The 19,413-nt window shown below is 37.5% G+C and overlaps 3 protein-coding genes across 4 annotated transcripts; all 3 read right to left on the bottom strand.

Moving 5' to 3' along the window:
* Positions 1-140: 140 nt before the first annotated feature.
* On the bottom strand, positions 141-4,587 carry LOC107638366 (RNA-binding (RRM/RBD/RNP motifs) family protein). Of its 2 annotated transcripts, XM_021120309.2 has the most exons (9): positions 4,284-4,587; positions 3,956-4,211; positions 3,558-3,681; positions 3,255-3,372; positions 2,560-2,651; positions 2,391-2,460; positions 2,172-2,254; positions 883-1,792; positions 141-503 (listed from the first exon to the last, which is right to left on the bottom strand). In XM_021120309.2, exons 1-8 carry the CDS (start codon positions 4,404-4,406, stop codon positions 1,693-1,695), a joined length of 966 nt encoding a protein of 321 aa, XP_020975968.1. In that variant the 5' UTR covers positions 4,407-4,587; the 3' UTR covers positions 141-503; positions 883-1,692. The 2 variants fall into 2 exon arrangements, with proteins under 2 accessions (XP_020975968.1, XP_020975967.2); XM_021120308.2 differs by lacking the exons at positions 141-503; positions 883-1,792 and having other exon boundaries at positions 1,903-2,254.
* A 952-nt stretch (positions 4,588-5,539) lies between these two features.
* Positions 5,540-8,080, bottom strand: LOC107638367 (D-3-phosphoglycerate dehydrogenase 2, chloroplastic). The gene has a single exon (XM_016341606.3). The coding sequence runs from the start codon at positions 8,063-8,065 to the stop codon at positions 5,915-5,917; it is 2,151 nt and encodes a 716-aa protein (XP_016197092.2). The 5' UTR covers positions 8,066-8,080; the 3' UTR covers positions 5,540-5,914.
* A 2,705-nt stretch (positions 8,081-10,785) lies between these two features.
* On the bottom strand, positions 10,786-11,232 carry LOC148566430 (uncharacterized). Its single transcript, XM_088483602.1, has one exon. The coding sequence runs from the start codon at positions 11,230-11,232 to the stop codon at positions 10,786-10,788; it is 447 nt and encodes a 148-aa protein (XP_088339728.1).
* Positions 11,233-19,413: the final 8,181 nt, after the last annotated feature.

Below are 19,413 nucleotides of genomic sequence, written 5' to 3'. Positions count from 1 at the left end.
CATAACATACATTAAATAATTTCTTGCCCAACTAATCCATTCCAAATAGGTTAACTAACAAAGACGATGGTTATGTTTCATCATTTCATGTTAATTTAATCAATTATTAAAAGATATTCACATAATTCAACAATCGGGCAACCCATAAAAATGGCTAAGTGATATACCTTGTCTAAGATGTAAAATAATGTGGACTTCACCACAATTATAAATAGTTAAATGTGCTATAATATGGGGAAAGTACTCCAAATTTACATCGTAACTCCTATCATTTTCAGCAGGTGATGTATCACATCCTTAGTGGAGAATACCTCATCCCCATGAAAAGTAGGTTGACAGATTACGCGGAAATAAATGAAATATGAATTAGGTCATTTGTAAACCAACTTCCTAAGCAACCTCATCAAATATATTGTAGTATGACTGCAGAAAATATAAACCAGGTAGGTCCATTCTGTTCTGAAAAGCACTGGAAACGTTGTCAGTGGCAAATGTCCAATAACCTAAATTGTTAGTTGAATCATGAAGATACTCGTTAAGTAAACTGTGTCTCACTGAGTAGGAATTAAATGGTAAAACTTAATCAGCACTTCTGGTATGATCCCTCATTAAAATGGATTTGAAATTTTCCATTTCCATGCAAAAACTTGAAGCTCGTTCATAGTAAGTAGGGTCAGAACAACCAGTAAATTATCCTCTAGATTTATTCTTAAACCTATTAGTTCTCAGGAATTTAAATCTGGAACCATACTATATTTTGACAATATATTCAATTGCTTAATGAGAAACTTGGGTTCCCTATAATTCAATGGCTGCTTCACTTGATAATCAAAAGAATTTCGAAGCTAGATGGTAGTCTTCCCAAGAAAACAAAAAATTTACCTGCAACAATATGGCAGCAGCAGTACCGAACCTCCCATTATCAAATAAAAGCTTGTCCTATTGAAGTCCTGTATAAATCAGACAACATATAACTCCCCAAATTTCTTGAATAGCTCTCAATAGCTTGAATTTCAAAGCATCAATATCAATGCTCTGATCAAATGGAGTGATGACGTATTCAGTTGCTAAAAAAGGCCATGAATGAGGTTTGATGACAATAGTAATGATGGCAGAAGAGGAAGCATGATTAGCCATGATGGATTCAGTTTCAGATGAAACTAAAGAGGCTAAAAATGTGGTGTAATGACAATGTGATAGCTTAAGGGGGGGAAGCATGACTATTGGTGTGACCTTATTTCTCCGTATCCTAGAGAATTTGTGCCATGAAATTAAAGCATCAGTGTAAGATATGATGTCAAATAAGCAACAAATGATCCTATAATTGGAAAGTTGTTAGCTTCATGCTTTTTGGATAAGCATTCCTAGCATCAATGAACATAGAATATATATGACAGCAAAGCACACAGTTCAAACAAAATTAAGACACATGCATCAGCTCTACAAATGACAATGTCATCTAAACAACTAGAAAAGTAATATAGAACCAACACATGCTGTAAAGAGATGCATGTCTGATGAGTATAACAGCCAAATGTATGTATATGATGCCACAGTGCATTCATTCACATGAGCAGGGATGCTAATGGTGATGACTTGATAATCAATGGATGCATGTAACAGCTGCAAGATGCATCCTATCATGTAGAAACATGTCTTGGATCATAAAGAACAGAGTACATCCCCTTCAAGCTATTGATAAGTCATATTTGTTGGTGGAGTTCCGTTGGCACCAGGAACAGCAAGTGGTACATTGCCATCTTTTCTCTTTCCAAATGGATTCTTTGAATATCTTCTAAGAAGTCAAGGAATCTACAAAGAACTCCACACCTAAAGCACAGAATGAAAAGGTCCAAGTAATTTATACCAAATCGGATGCAAATGCTGACATATTTTTCTAATGTTAAGAGATAATTACAGGAAACTTCCATGAGAACAAAAAAATTAAAAGAACCCATAGTTGAGGACCATCGTTGATGCATGGTTTCAGACCAAATAAAGCCATGCCTGGTACATTGAAAAAATTGCAGCAACTTTAACCAATTTTTATAGCAATACCGAAATTCCCAACCCCAAATGTTTGATCAATTTTGAAGAGTTCAACATGCCCGAAATAAATATCTTGACAGATTAAAAAAAATTCAGCCCCTTGAGAACATAAAAAAGGATATTGTATTCGCATGCCAACTGAACCAGAACTTGGGATAACAGCTCCCTGCAAATTATGGTGTACATTGGTAGCACTATTCACATCCTGCAACATTTCGGTTATTGGATATAAGCCGAGGATAAATCATTTCAATGAAAATAACACAGATAGTGAACTAACAATTATAAGTTTATATTTATTCAACTATAGAAGCTACAAAGAAGATCAAAAGGTTACTGACTTCAAACTCAATGAAGCAAACAGTATGCCTCTCCTGTCTTAAAATCTTCATTTGCTTAAAACCAGGTTGTCTGCATCACAAATTCATGTTGAAACACCATTTCTGTATTTGAGAGAGCATAGAAAGCAGCATTTAAACTAGCCAGTACCAACAGATAAGATCTACTTACGCACTGAAAAGGCCCCTCACTTCTTCCTCATTAATGTTCTCTCCCAAGTTCCCAATAAACAGGGTGTTGCAAGGAGGGTTATCTTTTGTGTTCTGTACAGAAGAACAAAAGCCCGACACAATACATTTATTAATCATCTATAGACAACATTAAAGGAGATATTAAGAAACTTAATTACTGAGGGGAAAGATCAACGCAACTGACAAAATAAACACCAAAAACACCGTGTCTATTGGCAAGCATACAATAAAACAAGATCATGACAAGATTTATCTTGTGTTCAAAATAGAATAGCTTACCATCAAAAGCTTTATGTGTGAGCCTTTGAAAAATGAGAATTTCATTTTAAAAAAATGAATATGAACAAAACATGTTTTCGTTAGCGAGCTTATAAGAATTAAATTATAATGGTTTGTCTGTAAGCATTGTTTACCATAGAACAATGCAGAGCTATCTGATCCATGTAGTATAACGCAGCATTGTTCTAATCAAAACAATAACCTCTGTGACACTATCTTAAATCTATGGACCAAATAATAAAGCAAGGTAAAGAAATTTCATGCGAAGGCATTTAAAGAGCATGGTTTGCAGAATATTTCAAATATCTTCCCTTACGTTGTTAGTATCACAAGATAAGGAGTAAGGACATAATCATATATGGTGAAATCAGGTGAAAGCAACACACAATTTATTACCTGAACTGGAACATAACTGCTAGGCGCTGCTATTGGAGCAGGAGCAGGCATTGGCACTGGCGCAACGGGGTAGCCTCCATATGGATCATATGGAGGAGGCGGCGGTGGAGCCATGTACCTAATCAGGAAATACAGATAAACTGTCACGACTTGCAAACTAAGACCAACCATACTGGATTTAGTGAGTTATAGGAAGAGGCATGCAAAAGAAAATCCCTATCTTCTTATTACAGCTTTGACTCTGGACTTTTTAGTATTTTACAGAAAAATAAAAAAACGTTTTTGGAAAAACATAGTGTTTACCCATGTGGTCCCCAAACGGGTGGTGGTGGAGGATGGAAAGGGGAAGGACTTGTATAACCAGTGTGCGTATAATCCCCAGCTGTCCGCAATCGCTTACTCTGGTCAAACGCACCCGCATCAGCCCCTATTCCTTACAAAGAAATCAAGATAAGTAGGCTGAAAAAAGAGAATAACAGTAGCAGCATAGCAAGCACTAGTAGGTAAAAATGCCCTGGTCCCTGCTCAGTCCTAACACATTCACAAATTTCCACACACCACTCATTTTCATCACATACCATAGCAAGAACAACACATCAAACAGTTAAAATTTCAGGATTCTTGCTTGTAGCAGCAATCAGTTTCAGTCAAGATAACACATTTCATAAATGCAGCTAGAAAGTGAAAGAAAAAGAGAGGACCTCTCTTGACGAAGAGGTTCTTCTTGGCCATCTCGGTGTGGAGGACGGACTTGGTGTCGGGATCGAAGAGCATGTCCTGAAGGATGTCCTTGGCGGCAATTGCTTGGTGGGCGGTGGAGAAGAGTGCGAAGCCCATGGGCTTTTCGGCCTTGAAATTCAGCTGAGACGCTTCGAATCCGGGAAGCCACCGCATCAGATTCAGTAGCTCCCTCTCCTTCACGTCCTCCGGAAGCCCTGTGATGAATATCGTTCGAACCTAACCCAACGCACAAATCACTTTCCCATTTTTCAAGCAAGAAAGTTGTAAGAAGGTGAAAAGGAGAGCTACCTCTTCGGCGGGGTGGGGAGGAGCAGGGGGAGCAGGTGCGGCGGCAGGAGGTGGCGGAGGGGGAGGAGCGGCAGCCGCGGGGGGCCATTGCTGGTGATAGGGGTGGATGCCGGTGCCAGCCATGGCTACGATGAGATTCAGAGAGAGAGAGAGAGAGAAAGGAGAGAGAGAGAAACCCTAACCTAATCTAATCTAGTTATTATGTATTCTACCAAATTCTAAGCAAAGAAAAAAGAAACCAAGAAACGAAGTAAACCACCTTGCCTCTCTCTTTAATTGCTACTCTATGCACTTCCCTTTTCCCGACTAGGTGTTTTTTAAAGCAAATAAAATGTATTTTTCATGAAATATTTTTATATTTAAATATTCTCAGAACTCAAACAAATTTAGTTTGTATATATTTTGCAATGTGAAAGAGAAACAAAAGGGAGGAGGGATATTATGCATTTTTAGTATATGAAAAGAAAAGTCTAAAACAGGCGATTATCCATTCTCTTACTTAAAAGTTGACGTTGAATTTTTTATCCAACCAAATAACAACAATGTGCAACGTTGCTTTATCAACATCATCATAACTAGCATCAAATTCGAAAGGAAGATACACTTTCTATTGTAAAATGCTATGTATTTTTAGTATTTTTTTTACGAGAGCCTCTTTGGTGCACTACTCAAATTAAAAATGGAGTAGAATCTTGAAATTAGGTCCGTCCAGAGTGAGTTAGTGACTGAGCAATTTCCTCAGCTGATTGAATATTTCTGCTTTGTTTACACATGGAACATAACTAACTTGGGATAAGTTGAAAATGTGCAACATTGCATCGATTCGCATTCCCCAAAATCCAACATCTTTGTGTACTGATTATGTTTACGTGAGCATCTATAGAGTTTGTCTGCTACTGGCTCGAATACAGTTTATATTACTATTGGGATAACAGGCTACTATAGAAAATTTTCGAGAATCGTTATTGCGTGAAATTTGTAATTAGGAATTGATAGGACTGAACCTTAGTACTATTATGTTTCTTGGATTGTTATGTTATAACTTATAATAGCTTTAAATTTTCTGCATAGGATAGGATTAGGAACTGAGAAGGGACTTCACAATCACAACCCATCGCCGCGTATAAACATTGTATGTGTAATCTGTTTCGGCATTATTTATTTGGACCTTATTGTAGATACAAACATTGGTAGATAGTATATTACCTCTTAACCCCTAAAAATGACACTTGAGAATGGACAAAGGAAGCACATTATTAGCACAAAAAATCAAAATATGAACCATTTTATAATGAAAAATTTTCACACAAATCTAAATTTAATACATAATCTGACATGTACGAATATATTATGAATCTCACCTAACATTTATGGTTGAACGTTAAACTTGTGTACAGATTTATAGCAATGCTTGGAGTATCAACAAGCTGCTGCCTCCATAATCAACATAAGACATAAATGTAAAGCTATAAAGACAAGTAAAAAACACTTGTGGAGAGAGGCAGAGCATGATAAAATTGCAAGCTACTAGCTAGGTGTATGTGCTAGTTTTATTCTCAATCATATCCAATACATTATATTGACGAATATAATTTTGTGAACGAAGAAAAATAGTTGAGGAAATTGCATTGCTAGAGGTTGAGGAAGACAAACTCTTCAATAGCAGGAACAGCACCAATCTTGTGAAGAGTGTCCTTGTTAGGCTCCTCATCGACACCAATGGCCATGATGGCCTTCCTCCTCCTGGAAGTCCTTCCCACACTCATGAAGCTGACATTCACATTCTCGTCCCCCAATATGTTGCCGACGCGGCCGATCATCCCGGGCTGGTCCACCTGCCTGCACAAGATGAGGTTCCCTTCAAGGCTGACATCGACGGCAAAGGATCCAACGGTGGTGAGGTGCGGCACACCGTACTTGACCTTCCCTTCGATGCTGATCTGGCCACCATCCAGCACAGCGCTGGCGAATTTGGACTCCACGTTGGACACCTGCACCTGGATGGAGTGAACGGGCAGATCAGGGGATGAGTCCACCACCACTCTCTCCTCGCTGAGGCGAAGCCCTTTCTGCTTGGCCGTGAAATCGGCATTCACAAGGTTTACAATGGCATCTGAGATTGGCTCGATGATTCCCTTAGTGATCATGGCTCGGAGGAGCCTGGTGTCCAGGTCATCAGGGTCCCTGCCTGTTGTGTACACCACCTTCACGGACTGGATTCCTTTCCCCCCCGAAACCAATTGTACGGCTAGCCTCCCCAGCTTCTCCGCTAGCACCACATAGGGAGCCAGTTCTGAGACTATCTCAGGGGGTACCATGGGAGCATTCACAGCGGTTGACGACAGCTCGCCCTTCAAGGCACCAACCACAGCCTCCGCAATCTCAATAGCAACACCCTCCTGAGCCTCTTTAGTGCTAGCTCCAAGATGAGGGGTCACAGTCACGTTGCGGTGTTGAACCAGCTTGCTGTCTTTTGCCGGGGGCTCCTCCGTGAACACATCAAGGGCTGCCTGAGCCACAATTCCGTCATCAAGGGCCTTAACGAGTGCGTCCTCGTCAATAACACCTCCTCTGGCGACGTTGACTATACGGACGCCCTTCTTCATCCGAGAGAAGGTGTGGTCGTCGAAGATCTTGTTGGTGGCGGGAGTGAGGGGCATGTGAAGGGAGATGAAATCAGCGGTGGAAATTGCCTGATCGAAGGACACAAGTTCCACACCAACAGCACGGGCTCTGTCTGCAGGAGCGTAGGGGTCGTGTGCAATCACGTTCATTCCCAACCCCTTTGCCCGCCTTGCCACCTCAGATCCAACTTTTCCGAATCCCATCACCGCCAATGTCTTCCCCACCAGTGACACTCCCACATACTTGCTTCTTTCCCATTTTCCGGCTTTCATCGAGGCATCCGCCTGAGCAACGTTTCTGGCCATGCCGGCCAGGAGAGCGATGCCATGCTCCGCGGCGGCGATCGTGTTGGCAGTCGGAGCATTCACAACCAGGCAACCGAACTCGGTGGCAGCTTGCAGATCCACGTTGTCAATGCCCACGCCGGCTCTTCCAACAACCTTCAACCTTCCCTTTGCGGCCTCCAACACTTGCCGCGTCACCTTGGTGCCGCTCCTCACGATGAGAGCGTCGCAGCTTGAGATCTTCTTGCACAGATCCTCCGGAGAGAGGTCGTAGGCGCATTCCACGTGTCCGAATGCGCGGAGCACCTCGATTCCCGCGCTTCCCAGCTTCTCGGACACCAGGATGGTGGGTTTTGCGGCCACGACAGAGTCATTGGGGTTGGTGGTGGTGGATACAGAGGAGGGTAGTGTGGTGTCAACGGTGGTTTTGACGGCGTTGTTGACCGCAAAGTAGAAGCGTTGGTGGTGCTTGGAGTGGGAAAGTAGCTTGGGTATGGAGATGGTGGTGTCGCGGAATGAGAGAAGAGAGGTGGTGGAGGAGGACGAAGAGGAAGTGAGGGTGGAGGGGAAAATGTGTTTGGTACATGCAGATGAAGCAGAAGAAGATGCCATGGCCATGGATGCTTTTGTGTCACTCACTCGGTTGTGTGTGTGTGTGTGTGTATGTCTGCTTGTTCCAAGTCTTAATTTAAATTGACTGCAACTTTGCTTTGTGGATTTAATTGTGCATGTAACTCTGCAATTTACAGGGCACAAGAGTACATATATATTTTGTAACGGTGGTTGGTGGCATCTGCTAATCTTATTATTTTGGGTTCTACAAATAATTTCTGTGCCATATTCATCACTAGCTACTTCATTCTTTGATGACATGTATGAGAATTTAAAAATATTATTCGTACATTATAATTAATGGAAAAGTCTAGGGGCCAGCAATTTTATTACATTTTGGCCAGCATGTAACCAGCAAAAAATGTGAGCCATTGGATGATATCTCACACCAATTTTACACCATCAAATTATCATTGATGACTAGTTGATGGCTACCAATCACAAATGTTGCTGGCCCTAGCATTGCTCATAATTAATTATTAATATATTTATATATATGAGAATTTTGCATCACGTATAATAATGATAACAAGATATGTATTGACTCGCTATACATAGTATAAAACACCTTCATTACTTCTTGTTAAAATGTTCGGAATGAACTGAAATCATATAAATAAAGTAAAAAATATAAAATTTTGGAATAGTTTTAAGCTGAAAATTTGAATTTCCCAAACATTTTCGTTTTCTTCAACTGTGCTTTTGGAAGGTTATATTGTGGGAAAATATCTGTTATAATTCTTAAATGAATCAATATAAATTTCTTTACGTAGAAAACAATTGGGGTTGGTGGGGGATGAAAGGCCAATATCGTCAATTCATTTAATTTAATAAAATAAGATGGTCTACTTTTAAATTGTAGGCCGCCTTTACACATGAAAGTTAATTAAACTCTGAGGCAATGTTTAGATCAATTATCTTATCATCGGACAAAAGTAATTTATTTTTATTAGTTATTAAAGTTTATCTATATAAAAAATATGAAAGTTATTAAGTCAAGATTCATGTGCTCTTGTTTTTATATGAAACTAATAATTAAAATTTATTAAATAATAATTTAATTAAATATATCAAATTATCTAATAATTTTTAACTATTAATTTTGTATAAAAATAAAAATAAATGACTATTTGTATTCATGAGAGATAAAAACACTGACACCTAACAGCATGTGTTATATATGATTAAAAATGTTATACATGGGAATTAAACCAAGGATGAACCAAGGACCTTAAGCATGTAAAAATTTTTTGACCACTAAACCAAATTTATAAATTTGTAAACATTACTCATTTATTTTTATAAAACATATTTTTCATTTAATGAAATATAAATACAACTTTTAACAATCTAGTGGCCTCCATTTTTATCAAACCGCGGATAAGGTCGGATACCCGCGGATTGAGTGCAGGTAGGATTAGGGTTGGGTATTTCTCAACCCGCGGGTAGAATAGAGTTGAGTGTTGGTTAAAAACTCAACCCGCCGGTAAGATTAGAGTTGGGTTCAAACCCTACCCTACCATTGCCACCCCTACATATGTACTCACACTAAATCAAAACTAAACTTGTACGGTTGTATTCACGCAAGATACCTTCTGTGTGACAAAAGTACGCTGTCTTTGGAGGGTTGGAGTGCTACCTAGAGTATTTTTGCCACACGAAAGACATCTTATATGAATACAAATTTAGTTTCGATCTAATATAAGTACATATGTCAGTCTTTTATGCATATAAATAATCATTTATTCTAAAAATAATAACTCATAATTTTTTACCAATTTATTAATAATAATATGTCACTTAGCATTTCTTGTCACCTTATTAATAGATGAAGAATAATTTATTTAAAAATTAAATTCAATAATGAAAGTTAACTTTTAAGTTATAAAATAATAATATTATGTTATAATAATTTTTTTCAAAAAATTTTAATATTATTTAAAAATAGATAAATAGTTATATATAACACTAAAACATTCCATTAACCAATTTACTAAGCCCCAAGACTAAAGCTAACTCAGTTTATCTTTTATTATTGCTAAGGATGACAAAAAAAATCTGCATCCGCAGATATCTACAAAGTTTACTCGTAACGAAAAGATTAACAACAATTTGCAAAATTCTAATAGAAATGATGATTCTCTCCCACAAATAAATGGAAATGGAGGTATTTATCTCACAGGACCTGTAAAATTATTGCGGAAAAAAAAAACTTAAATGCTCTTTTATATATATATTATGTAAGTAATTTTAATTTATTCTATTTTAATTTATAAAATAAAAATTTTTTGTATATGTTATTATTTTGAATTTGTATTTAATTTGATATATTTAGATGAATTGTATTAGATTTTATTATCATTGTGATATTTTTTTAATTTGTTAAAACTTAATATCCATATATATTATTGGGTATCTACCTGTCACGGTCTTGGACACCTCCAACGCTACCGTGCCGGCACTCGAACTTACTCAACCTCTTGAGCTAAGACCAAGTCAGCCTAACCCTCAATACTTAGTAAGAAAGCTAAGAATACAAGAGAACACAAGAGAAAGGAAGCTTTGGTGGAAGAATACTTTATTGTTCAAGTGTGGTTACAAATGATTCACACACACCCAAAGTCTAACTCTCACCCCTATTTATAGTCATCCACCTCCTCAATGGATTGTTAGGATTAAATCTAATCAACGGTCCAGATTAATCATCCAGAACCTTCTTTACAAATATCTATCCTACCACAACTCTCTAAATGTTTTTAGATTATTCCATACCACTCTTTATACTTCTATATACATATACACTCTTCTAGAATACTCTATGACCTTCCAGAGTCTTCTAGAACCTTCTAGGGTATTCCGAGACCTTCTAGGACATTCTAGAACGTTCCGAAACCATCTAGAGTATTCTCAAACACTCCAGAAAACTATACAAACACTGTTAAATCTAACCTTCTAAAATTTACCGTGACATTCTCCCCCACCTAATGCGCAGACGTCCTCGTCGCGTTCTGTTCATGATAGCACTCTAGGTGTTCTTGGAATTGCCACAGATCTTCGCGAGTTTCCCAGCTAGGTTCGGTTATCGGGAGCCCTTTCCACTTGATCAAGTATTGGATACTTGGTGGAACCCCTCTTCGTCGCACGATGCGATTAGCTAAGATCTCTTCGATTTCCTTATCAAAGGATCTAATTACCATGGGCGGAGCGCGACTTAAGTCACCTCTACTCAGTTCGTCTTGGTCTCCATGATATGGTTTAAGCATACTCACATAGAAGACCGGGTGGATCTTCATAGAGGGAGGGAGTTGTACTTTGTAAGCAACCTCTCCAACACGTCCAATGATCTCAAATGGCCCTTCGTATTTGCAGATTAAGCCCTTATGAACCTTGCGAAAGGCTTTGAATTGCTGTGGAAGAAGTTTGATCATTACCTTGTCTCCCACTTGATAGCTTGCATGCCTCCTCTTCTTATCTGCCCATTTCTTCATCCTCTTGACAGCTTTGTCGAGGTAAGAACGAGTGACATCTGCTTGTTCTTCCCATGACTTAATCATATGATAAGCTCCAGGGCTCTTCCCTGAGTAAGAGGAAGAAAGAGAGTGAGGTGTAAGCGGCTATTGTCCAGTCACAATCTCGAATGGGCTCTTCCCTGTAGACTCACTCCTTTGCAGATTGTATGAGAATTGAGCAATGTCTAGGAGTTTTGTCCAATCCTTCTGATTAGCGCTTACAAAATGCCTCAAGTAACACTCAAGTAAGGCATTCACTCTCTCAATCTGTCCATCGGTTTGAGGATGGAAGCTTGTTGAGAAATGAAGCTCCAACCCAAGGAGTTTGAACAGCTCTGTCCATAGTCGTCTTGTGAAGCGTGGATCTCGATCACTAATGATGCTCTTAGGCAATCCCCAGTACTTCACCACATTCTTGAAGAATAGTCGTGCTGCTTCCTCTGCAGTGCAGTCAGTAGGGGCAGGTATAAAGGTAGCATACTTCAAAAATCGATCCACTACCACAAGAATAGATCCAAACCCCTCGGACTTCGGTAAGGCAGAGATGAAATCTAGAGAGATACTTTCCCACGGTTGCTCTGATGGAGGCAGAGGTTCCAACAACCCGCTTGGTGTCTTGTTTTCAATCTTATCTTGTTGGCACACAAGACAAGTCTTCACATAGCTCTCCACTTCATCTCTCATTTGAGGCCAATAATAAGAAGATTCAATGAGTGCCAAGGTCCTTCGCTGACCTTGGTGACCAGCCCACTTGGTGTCGTGGCATTCCCTCACTAATTTTCTTCTTAGATTTTCCCATTTAGGGACGTATAGTCTTCTCCCTTTAGTGTAGAGAAGGTCGTTTTCTAACCAAAATCTTTTGGTCTTACCTTCTCTAGCCAACTCCACCAACTTTTTGGCTAATGGATCGTGATGCAACCCTTCCTTGATGATATGCATAATATCTCCTTTTACCATAGAAATGGCCACCAACTCAGCCTTGCGACTCAGCGCATCTGCTACCACATTAGTCTTGCCTGACTTGTATTCAAATTCGAAATCAAACTCAGCTAAGAAATCTTGCCACCTAGCTTGTTTAGGGCTTAACTTCTTCTGAGTTTGGAAGTAGCTTGTAGCCACATTGTCTATCTTGACGATGAAGTGTGAACCAAGCAAGTAGTGACGCCAAGTTCTCAGACAATGCACCACCGCGGTCATCTCCTTCTCTTGGACGGTGTATCGCCTCTCTATATCATTCAACTTGCGACTCTCAAAGGCAATCGGATGTCCTTCTTGCATCAGAACTCCTCCAATAGCATAGTCAGAAGCATCAGTGTAAACTTCAAATACCTTTGAGTAGTCGGGTAGTGCTAGTACTGGTCCTTCTGTGATAGCAGCCTTCAACTCATCAAAGGCCTTTTGACACTCCTTTGACCATTCCCAAGGGTGATTCTTCTTGAGAAGATCAGTTAATGGTGCAGCCTTGGCGATGTATCCCTTGATAAACCTCCGATAGTAATTAGCCAACCCAAGGAATGACCTCAATTCAGATACCTTGTTTGGCGGCTCCGACTCTTTGATAGCCTTCACATTTCCTTGATCCATGCAGAGAGTTCCACCTTTAATGATGTGTCCCAAGAAGTGGACTTCGTCCCTTGCAAAGGAACACTTTTCCTTCTTCACATATAGGTTATTCTCTCGCAAGATCTTGAACACGGTTCGTAAGTGTTCTACATGTTCCTCCAAAGTATTGCTATAGACAACAATGTCATCCAAGTAGACCACTACAAACCGATCAAGGTAAGGTTGAAAGATCTCATTCATCAGGGTACAGAAGGTTGCAAGAGCATTGGTCAAGCCAAAAGGCATCACCAACCACTCATACGATCCATACCTCGTGACACACGTGGTCTTAGGCTCATCACCATCGGCAATTCTCACTTGGTGATATCCTGACCTCAAATCTAGCTTTGAGAACCACTTGGCTCTACCAAGTTGATCAAACAAATCGGCTATCAAAGGAACAGGGTATTTGTTCTTGATGGTTACCTTGTTAAGTGCTCGATAGTCGATGCATAGTCTCAATGAACCATCATGCTTCTTTTGGAGCAAGAGTGGTGCGCCATAAGGTGCCTTCAATGGACGGATGAACCCAGCATCTAGCAAATCTTTGAGTTGCTTCTTCAACTCCTCGAGTTCTGGCGGTACCATCCTATAAGGTGTTAAGGAGGGCAGCTTTGCTCCTGACTCCAATTCAATCTTGTGGTCCACCTTCCTCCTAGGTGGTAGTTGTTTTGGAAACTCGGGAGGCATCACATCCTTATTTTCTTCAAGGACTTCCTTGATTTTGGGAGGGACGTCTTCTCTTTTGGATGTTGACTCTTCTTATAATAGAGTCAAGTATGTAATCTCTCTCTTCTTGAACCCTTTCTTGAGTTGCATAGCAGAAAGTATCGGTGGTCTACCAACTTTAGAGACTGTAGGGACCATGCATGGAGACCCTTTCTCCATGACGCATATTACGTCGTAGTATGGCATATGTATTATATTTGCCTTCCTTTGCAAATCGAGCCCGATGACTATTTTAAAATCGTCCATGGGTGCTACTGAGAAATCCACAAGGCCCTTCCAAGAACCAAGAGTCATCTCAACCCCTTTTGCCACCCCCTTAAGGGGTTCACCCTTGGTATTCACGGGTTTGAACCAACCATTCTTTTCTGTGATCTTCAACCCAAGCCTCATTGCTTCATCAGGCGTGATGAAGTTGTGTGTAGCACCAGTGTCAATCATAGCCATGACAGGTTTTTCATTGATAAAGGCTTTGACATACATCAAGCTTTTCTTTTCTGCAGTGGTTGTCTCTTTGCCCTTCACAGCATTTATGTGTTGGATAGATCCAACACACTCAGTTACTTGAGTTTGAGCTTCTTGTTCCTCAACGATAGATGCCAAAGTCCCTAGCATGGGACAATCCTTCATTTGGTGTGGTCCCTTGTACACGAAGCATCCTCCTTTGGGCACGAAAACCTTTTTCTTTTCTTCGTACTCCTTTTTTGAAGAGTATTTTCCTTCTTTCTTGGTTGAGAAAATCTTCCCCTTGTCTCCCCCACCTTTAGCAGAACTAGGCTTGGAGGAAGACTTGGGTTTAGAGTCTCCCCTATGATACTCAGTGAGTGATTCGGCCACCAAAATGGCCTCATCGACATCCTTAACATTCTTTCTTTGTAGTTCTTGCCCAAGGTTGGAGTCCATCAATGAAGAAGAACAATGCATCCTCTGATGCTAAGTTGGGGATTTGAAGCGTGAGAGTAGTGAACTCCTTTACGTAGTCGCTAATCGTACTCTTGTGCTTCAACTCCCTCAACTTCTTCCTTGCTTCATAAACCACATTCTCAGGGAAGAATTGTCTTTTCAACTCCCTTTTGAAATCTTCCCATGTGGCTATGTTGCAAGTACCCTTTTCCATATCTACGCACTTTCTCCTCCACCACAAAGTAGCATTATCAGAAAGGTAGAGAGCTGCAGTGCGTTCCTTTATTGCTTCTTCGACCACCCCTTGGCCTTCAAAGTACCTCTCCATTTGCCATAGGAAGTTCTCCACCTCGCGAGCGTCCCTTACGCCCTTGAACTCCTTTGGCTTGGGGAGATCAATCTTTGTCGTCTCCCTTATAATGGTTGGTCGAGATTTTGCCTCCTCGAACCAAACTCGAACTTCCTCAAATAGCTTTAAGGAATTCTCAAGCTTCTCTTCGATTTGGAGCATGCTTTCTTTGAAAGCATCTAGTTCTCCTAACACGTGAGTCTCGAGGGTCTTCTTATCATGTTCTATCATTTGGAAACGCTCATCCATAGAGGATAGAACATTCTCCAACACAGAAACTCTTTCTTCTAAGAAGTTAGAGTCCTTACCTCTAGGCTCACCTAAAGAACGGATCTTCTTGCCTCCCCATTGAGAAGGAATAGCATTCCTTCCCCTTTGAGACTCAACATGCTCCATGGTGATACTAGAAGCCATACCCACAAGCGACTTGTGCTCCCTCTCGAACCTTGCTCTGATACCAAATTGTCACGGCCTTTGACACACTCTAACGCTACCGTGCTAGCACTCGAACTTACTCAACCTCTTGAGTTAAGACCAAGTCAGCCTAACCCTCAATACTTAACAAGAAAGCTAAGAATACAAGAGAACACAAGAGAAAGGAAGCTTTGGTGGAAGAACACTTTATTGCTCAAGTGTGGTTACAAATGATTCACACACACCCAAACTCTAACTCTCACCCCTATTTATAGCCATCCACCTCCTCAATGGATGGTTATGATTAAATCTAATCAACGGTCCAGATTAATCATCCAGAACCTTCTTTACAAATATCTATCCTACCACAACTCTCTAAATGTTTCTAGATTATTCCATACCACTCTTTATACTTCTATATACATCTACACTCTTCTAGAATACTCTATGACCTTCCAGAGTCTTCTAGAACCTTCTAGGGTATTTCGGGACCTTCTAGGACATTCTAGAACGTTCCGGAACCATCTAGAGTATTCTCAAACACTCCAAAAAACTATACAAACACTGTTAAATCTAACCTTATAAAATTTACCGTGACATACCGCTTCTTTCATCAAGTGAGAATAATAAACTAAGGTCCATGACAAAAATAAAACGGAAACAAAAACCAAAAATATTTTACTAAATAAAAATGAAGAACCATCTTATGAAGATTTGTTGCCATTCCTAACTATTGAATTGATTTCAAAATCGAACCTTCTTTAAGTCATTAAGCATGAACCAGAAGTATATAATTATCTAATAATCTAATCACTACTATTATACATGGTTATTGGATCGGATACCTTTTTTTTATTTGTTTATTGCTAAATTATTGATTGTTTTGGTGAGAAGAATAAATTATTGATAAATACGGTAATCAGTGAGCACAAAGAAAAGCACATGGAAAAAAAAAAAAAAAAAAACTATGCGAATATTTTTTATCTTTTCACGGGGGCCATGAACTTATCAAAATATCTTGATTGGTTTTCTTACATTTTTTGTTTGGTAGGGTCGTAATTCATTATTTATAGTTTCGCACATGTGCGCTTGGGTTCATTTTCTTGATGCAATTGTCACAATACTTTGACGAGATTATAATGATGATATAATAAAATGACTAAAATCAATGATGTTAAATGTATCCAACTATATACAAAAAATAGTTTGATAGTCTGATTTATTTTTTGACAAGTTGTAAACGGAGGCTTTTTTTTTTATATATGGAAGTAAAAGTGGTGATATATCTTAACAGATCGGAAGGTCCGATTTCTATACTTCAAATTTTTTAATTTTTTTAATTGAAATCTTTCAGTTCGATTTCTGTTCTCTCACAAATCTCTCCGTCTGATTTTACAAATCTCTCAGTCCGATTTCTGTATTCTCACAAATTCGACGGTTCGATTTTTATACTTCTTACAAATCGGACAATTCAATTTTTGTTTATCTAATTAAACAATTTCACATTTGAGAATAATACCCTATCAACCCACATTTTGAAAAAACACCGTCCAATATCAAAAACAAAATCTGGTAAACTGATGTTGGACTAGAGTGAAAAGTAACAGCATATACGAATCTTAGCACTAGTAGCTACAAATAAGAAGGTGTCCTTTAATTAATTTTAATAATTAAAAAAGGACGAGGTTGGTGGCGAGAGGGTCCAGCTCCACCACATGAAATGGTGAGTGAGTGCGTGCATTGTGCTCTTATTGCATGATACATTGATACTCCATCTTGTTTTATATTTATACTAACTATATCATGATCCATGTTTGTCTTTGTCTACCTCTTTGTCGATCATAGATATCATATATCAGGCTGGCGGCTGCGCTAAACCACAGAGGTCCCAAATAATTAATCAAAACAAGACTAGTGCTGTATGTTTGGAGTTAAGCCCATGTTACCATATGCATTTATTAAAATTAAATTCATATGAAATACATGATTCTTCAAATAGTCATGTCATGTCGTTTGTACTTTTGGTGAGTGCAAAAAGACTCATTAGACGGTATGTATAAGTTAAAAAGGGCAACATAATAACTCTTTTCTCTTCATATAATCAATGTTAATGCCATAAGTCAAATACTTTCAGTGAATTTTGCAAGACTCTATTAAAGTAATAAAGATGGTTTTCCAGACAGAAATCACTTAATATATAAATTGTACAAATTAAATGAAGAAAGAATCAAATACTTTCAGTTAATAATCAGTATTCATACTGTGTAACTTTATATTATCATTTTAATTTTAGAAAGAGTTTAAGATGTTGTTGTTGTTGTTATTAGTAAAGTGTTTTTTGGTGGTTTTAGTTTTGGTGACTAATGATAGCATGAATTTGATTTACAAGTAAAATATTGATACATGGCAAGAAAATCAAATCTAATACCAAAATGATTCTTTCCTTCTTTTATAATTTTTTAATCATATTTATAATGTTTAATTATTCTATTGGTCCCTATAGTTTTACAAAATTTTTAATTAGGTCTCTGTACTTTTTTTTTTTCTTTTAATTGAGTCCTTGCACTAAATTTTTTTTAATTAGTCCCTACACTTTTTTTTCCTTTTATTTGGGTCTCTGCTCCAATTTTTTTTTTGTTGGCTCTTTATAAAATTAAGTCAATTACTATCAAGAGGGACCTAATTGAAAAAAAATTTAGTGCAGGGACCAATTAAAAGAAAAAAAAGTATAAAAACCTAATTAAAAATTTCGCAAAACTATAGGGACCAACAGAATAATTAAACCTATTTATAATTATTATTTTATTATTATTTTTATTTAAAAAAATCTTATAATTATTTTTATGATTATTTTTATTAAAATAATTTTTTATAATTATTTTTTATTATTATTATTTTAAATAATTTCTAAAAATAAAATAAAAATTATTTTTTAATTATTTTTATTTTAAAAAAATAAGTTTTTATAAGTATTTTTATTATTATTTTTATCAAAATGATTTTTTTTATAATGATTTTTTTGCAATTTCGAAAAACTAACACCAAAATGATTCTTTCTCTCTTATAATTTCTTATGATTATTTTTATTAAAATAATTTCTTATAATTATTTTTATAAAATAATTTTAAGAAACTAACGCCAAAATGATTCTCTCTCTCTTAATTTTTTATAATTATTTATATCAAAATAATTTTTATGTTTCTCACTTGTCCAATTTTGACGAAGGTTAGGATTTCACAAATTTGTCTAAACATTTCCAATCTTATACTCAAAATGACAAATCATGGAGACAAATTTATAAAATTACACCCATCGTTAATATTAGACAAATGAAAAGCATAAAAATAATTATGAGAGAGAAAATAATTTTGGTGTTAGTTTTTTTAAATTATTTTATAAAAAATAATTATAAAAAGTGATAAGAGAGAGAAAATATTATTTTGGTAAAAATAATTATAAGAAATTATTTTTAAAAATAAAATAATAATTATAAATATAGTTAAAAAATTATTTTGGTGTTATTTTTTTAAAATTATTTTAATAAAAATAATTATAAGAAATTATAAGAGAAAGAGAGAACTAGTTAGATTTGATTTTTTTTGTCATGTGTCAATATTTTACTTATAAATCAAATTCATGTGATCTTTACTCACCAAGACTAAAGCCACCAAAGAACTTTCCATTGTTATTATTATGTCTGAAAATGTATGTAGAAGGGATTTTGGGTTAGAAAGAGAATGAATGGTCCCAAGTATGTTACAGAGGAAAGCACGAGGAAGAGGCATACGAGTGCTACATCATATTAAACTCACATTAAAGTCAGTAATGACATCTGACTATTGATATTAGATACAGTGAACTTTGAATGAGAACGATGGTAACAAAACAACAGTGTTAACCGAGAGGGAGCAAAATTCCGATTTTGTATTTACTATTAGACTATGAGAGAGAGAGAGAGTAGAGAGTTGCTGATTCAATGAAAGTTATTTGAGAGTGAATAGAAAGGATCCAAAAATGGTGGGACAGAAATCACAAAATTGACAAGCCTCCTAATTGGACTTTCCATCCATAATGATATCCGTGGTGGTGGTAGGTGAAAGCAGATA

Source organism: Arachis ipaensis, chromosome B4 (assembly GCF_059453495.1).
Source record: "Arachis ipaensis isolate K30076 ecotype BB chromosome B4, ASM5945349v1, whole genome shotgun sequence".
Lineage (NCBI taxonomy): Eukaryota > Viridiplantae > Streptophyta > Magnoliopsida > Fabales > Fabaceae > Arachis > Arachis ipaensis.
This window is presented reverse-complemented; position numbering and strand designations above follow the sequence as displayed.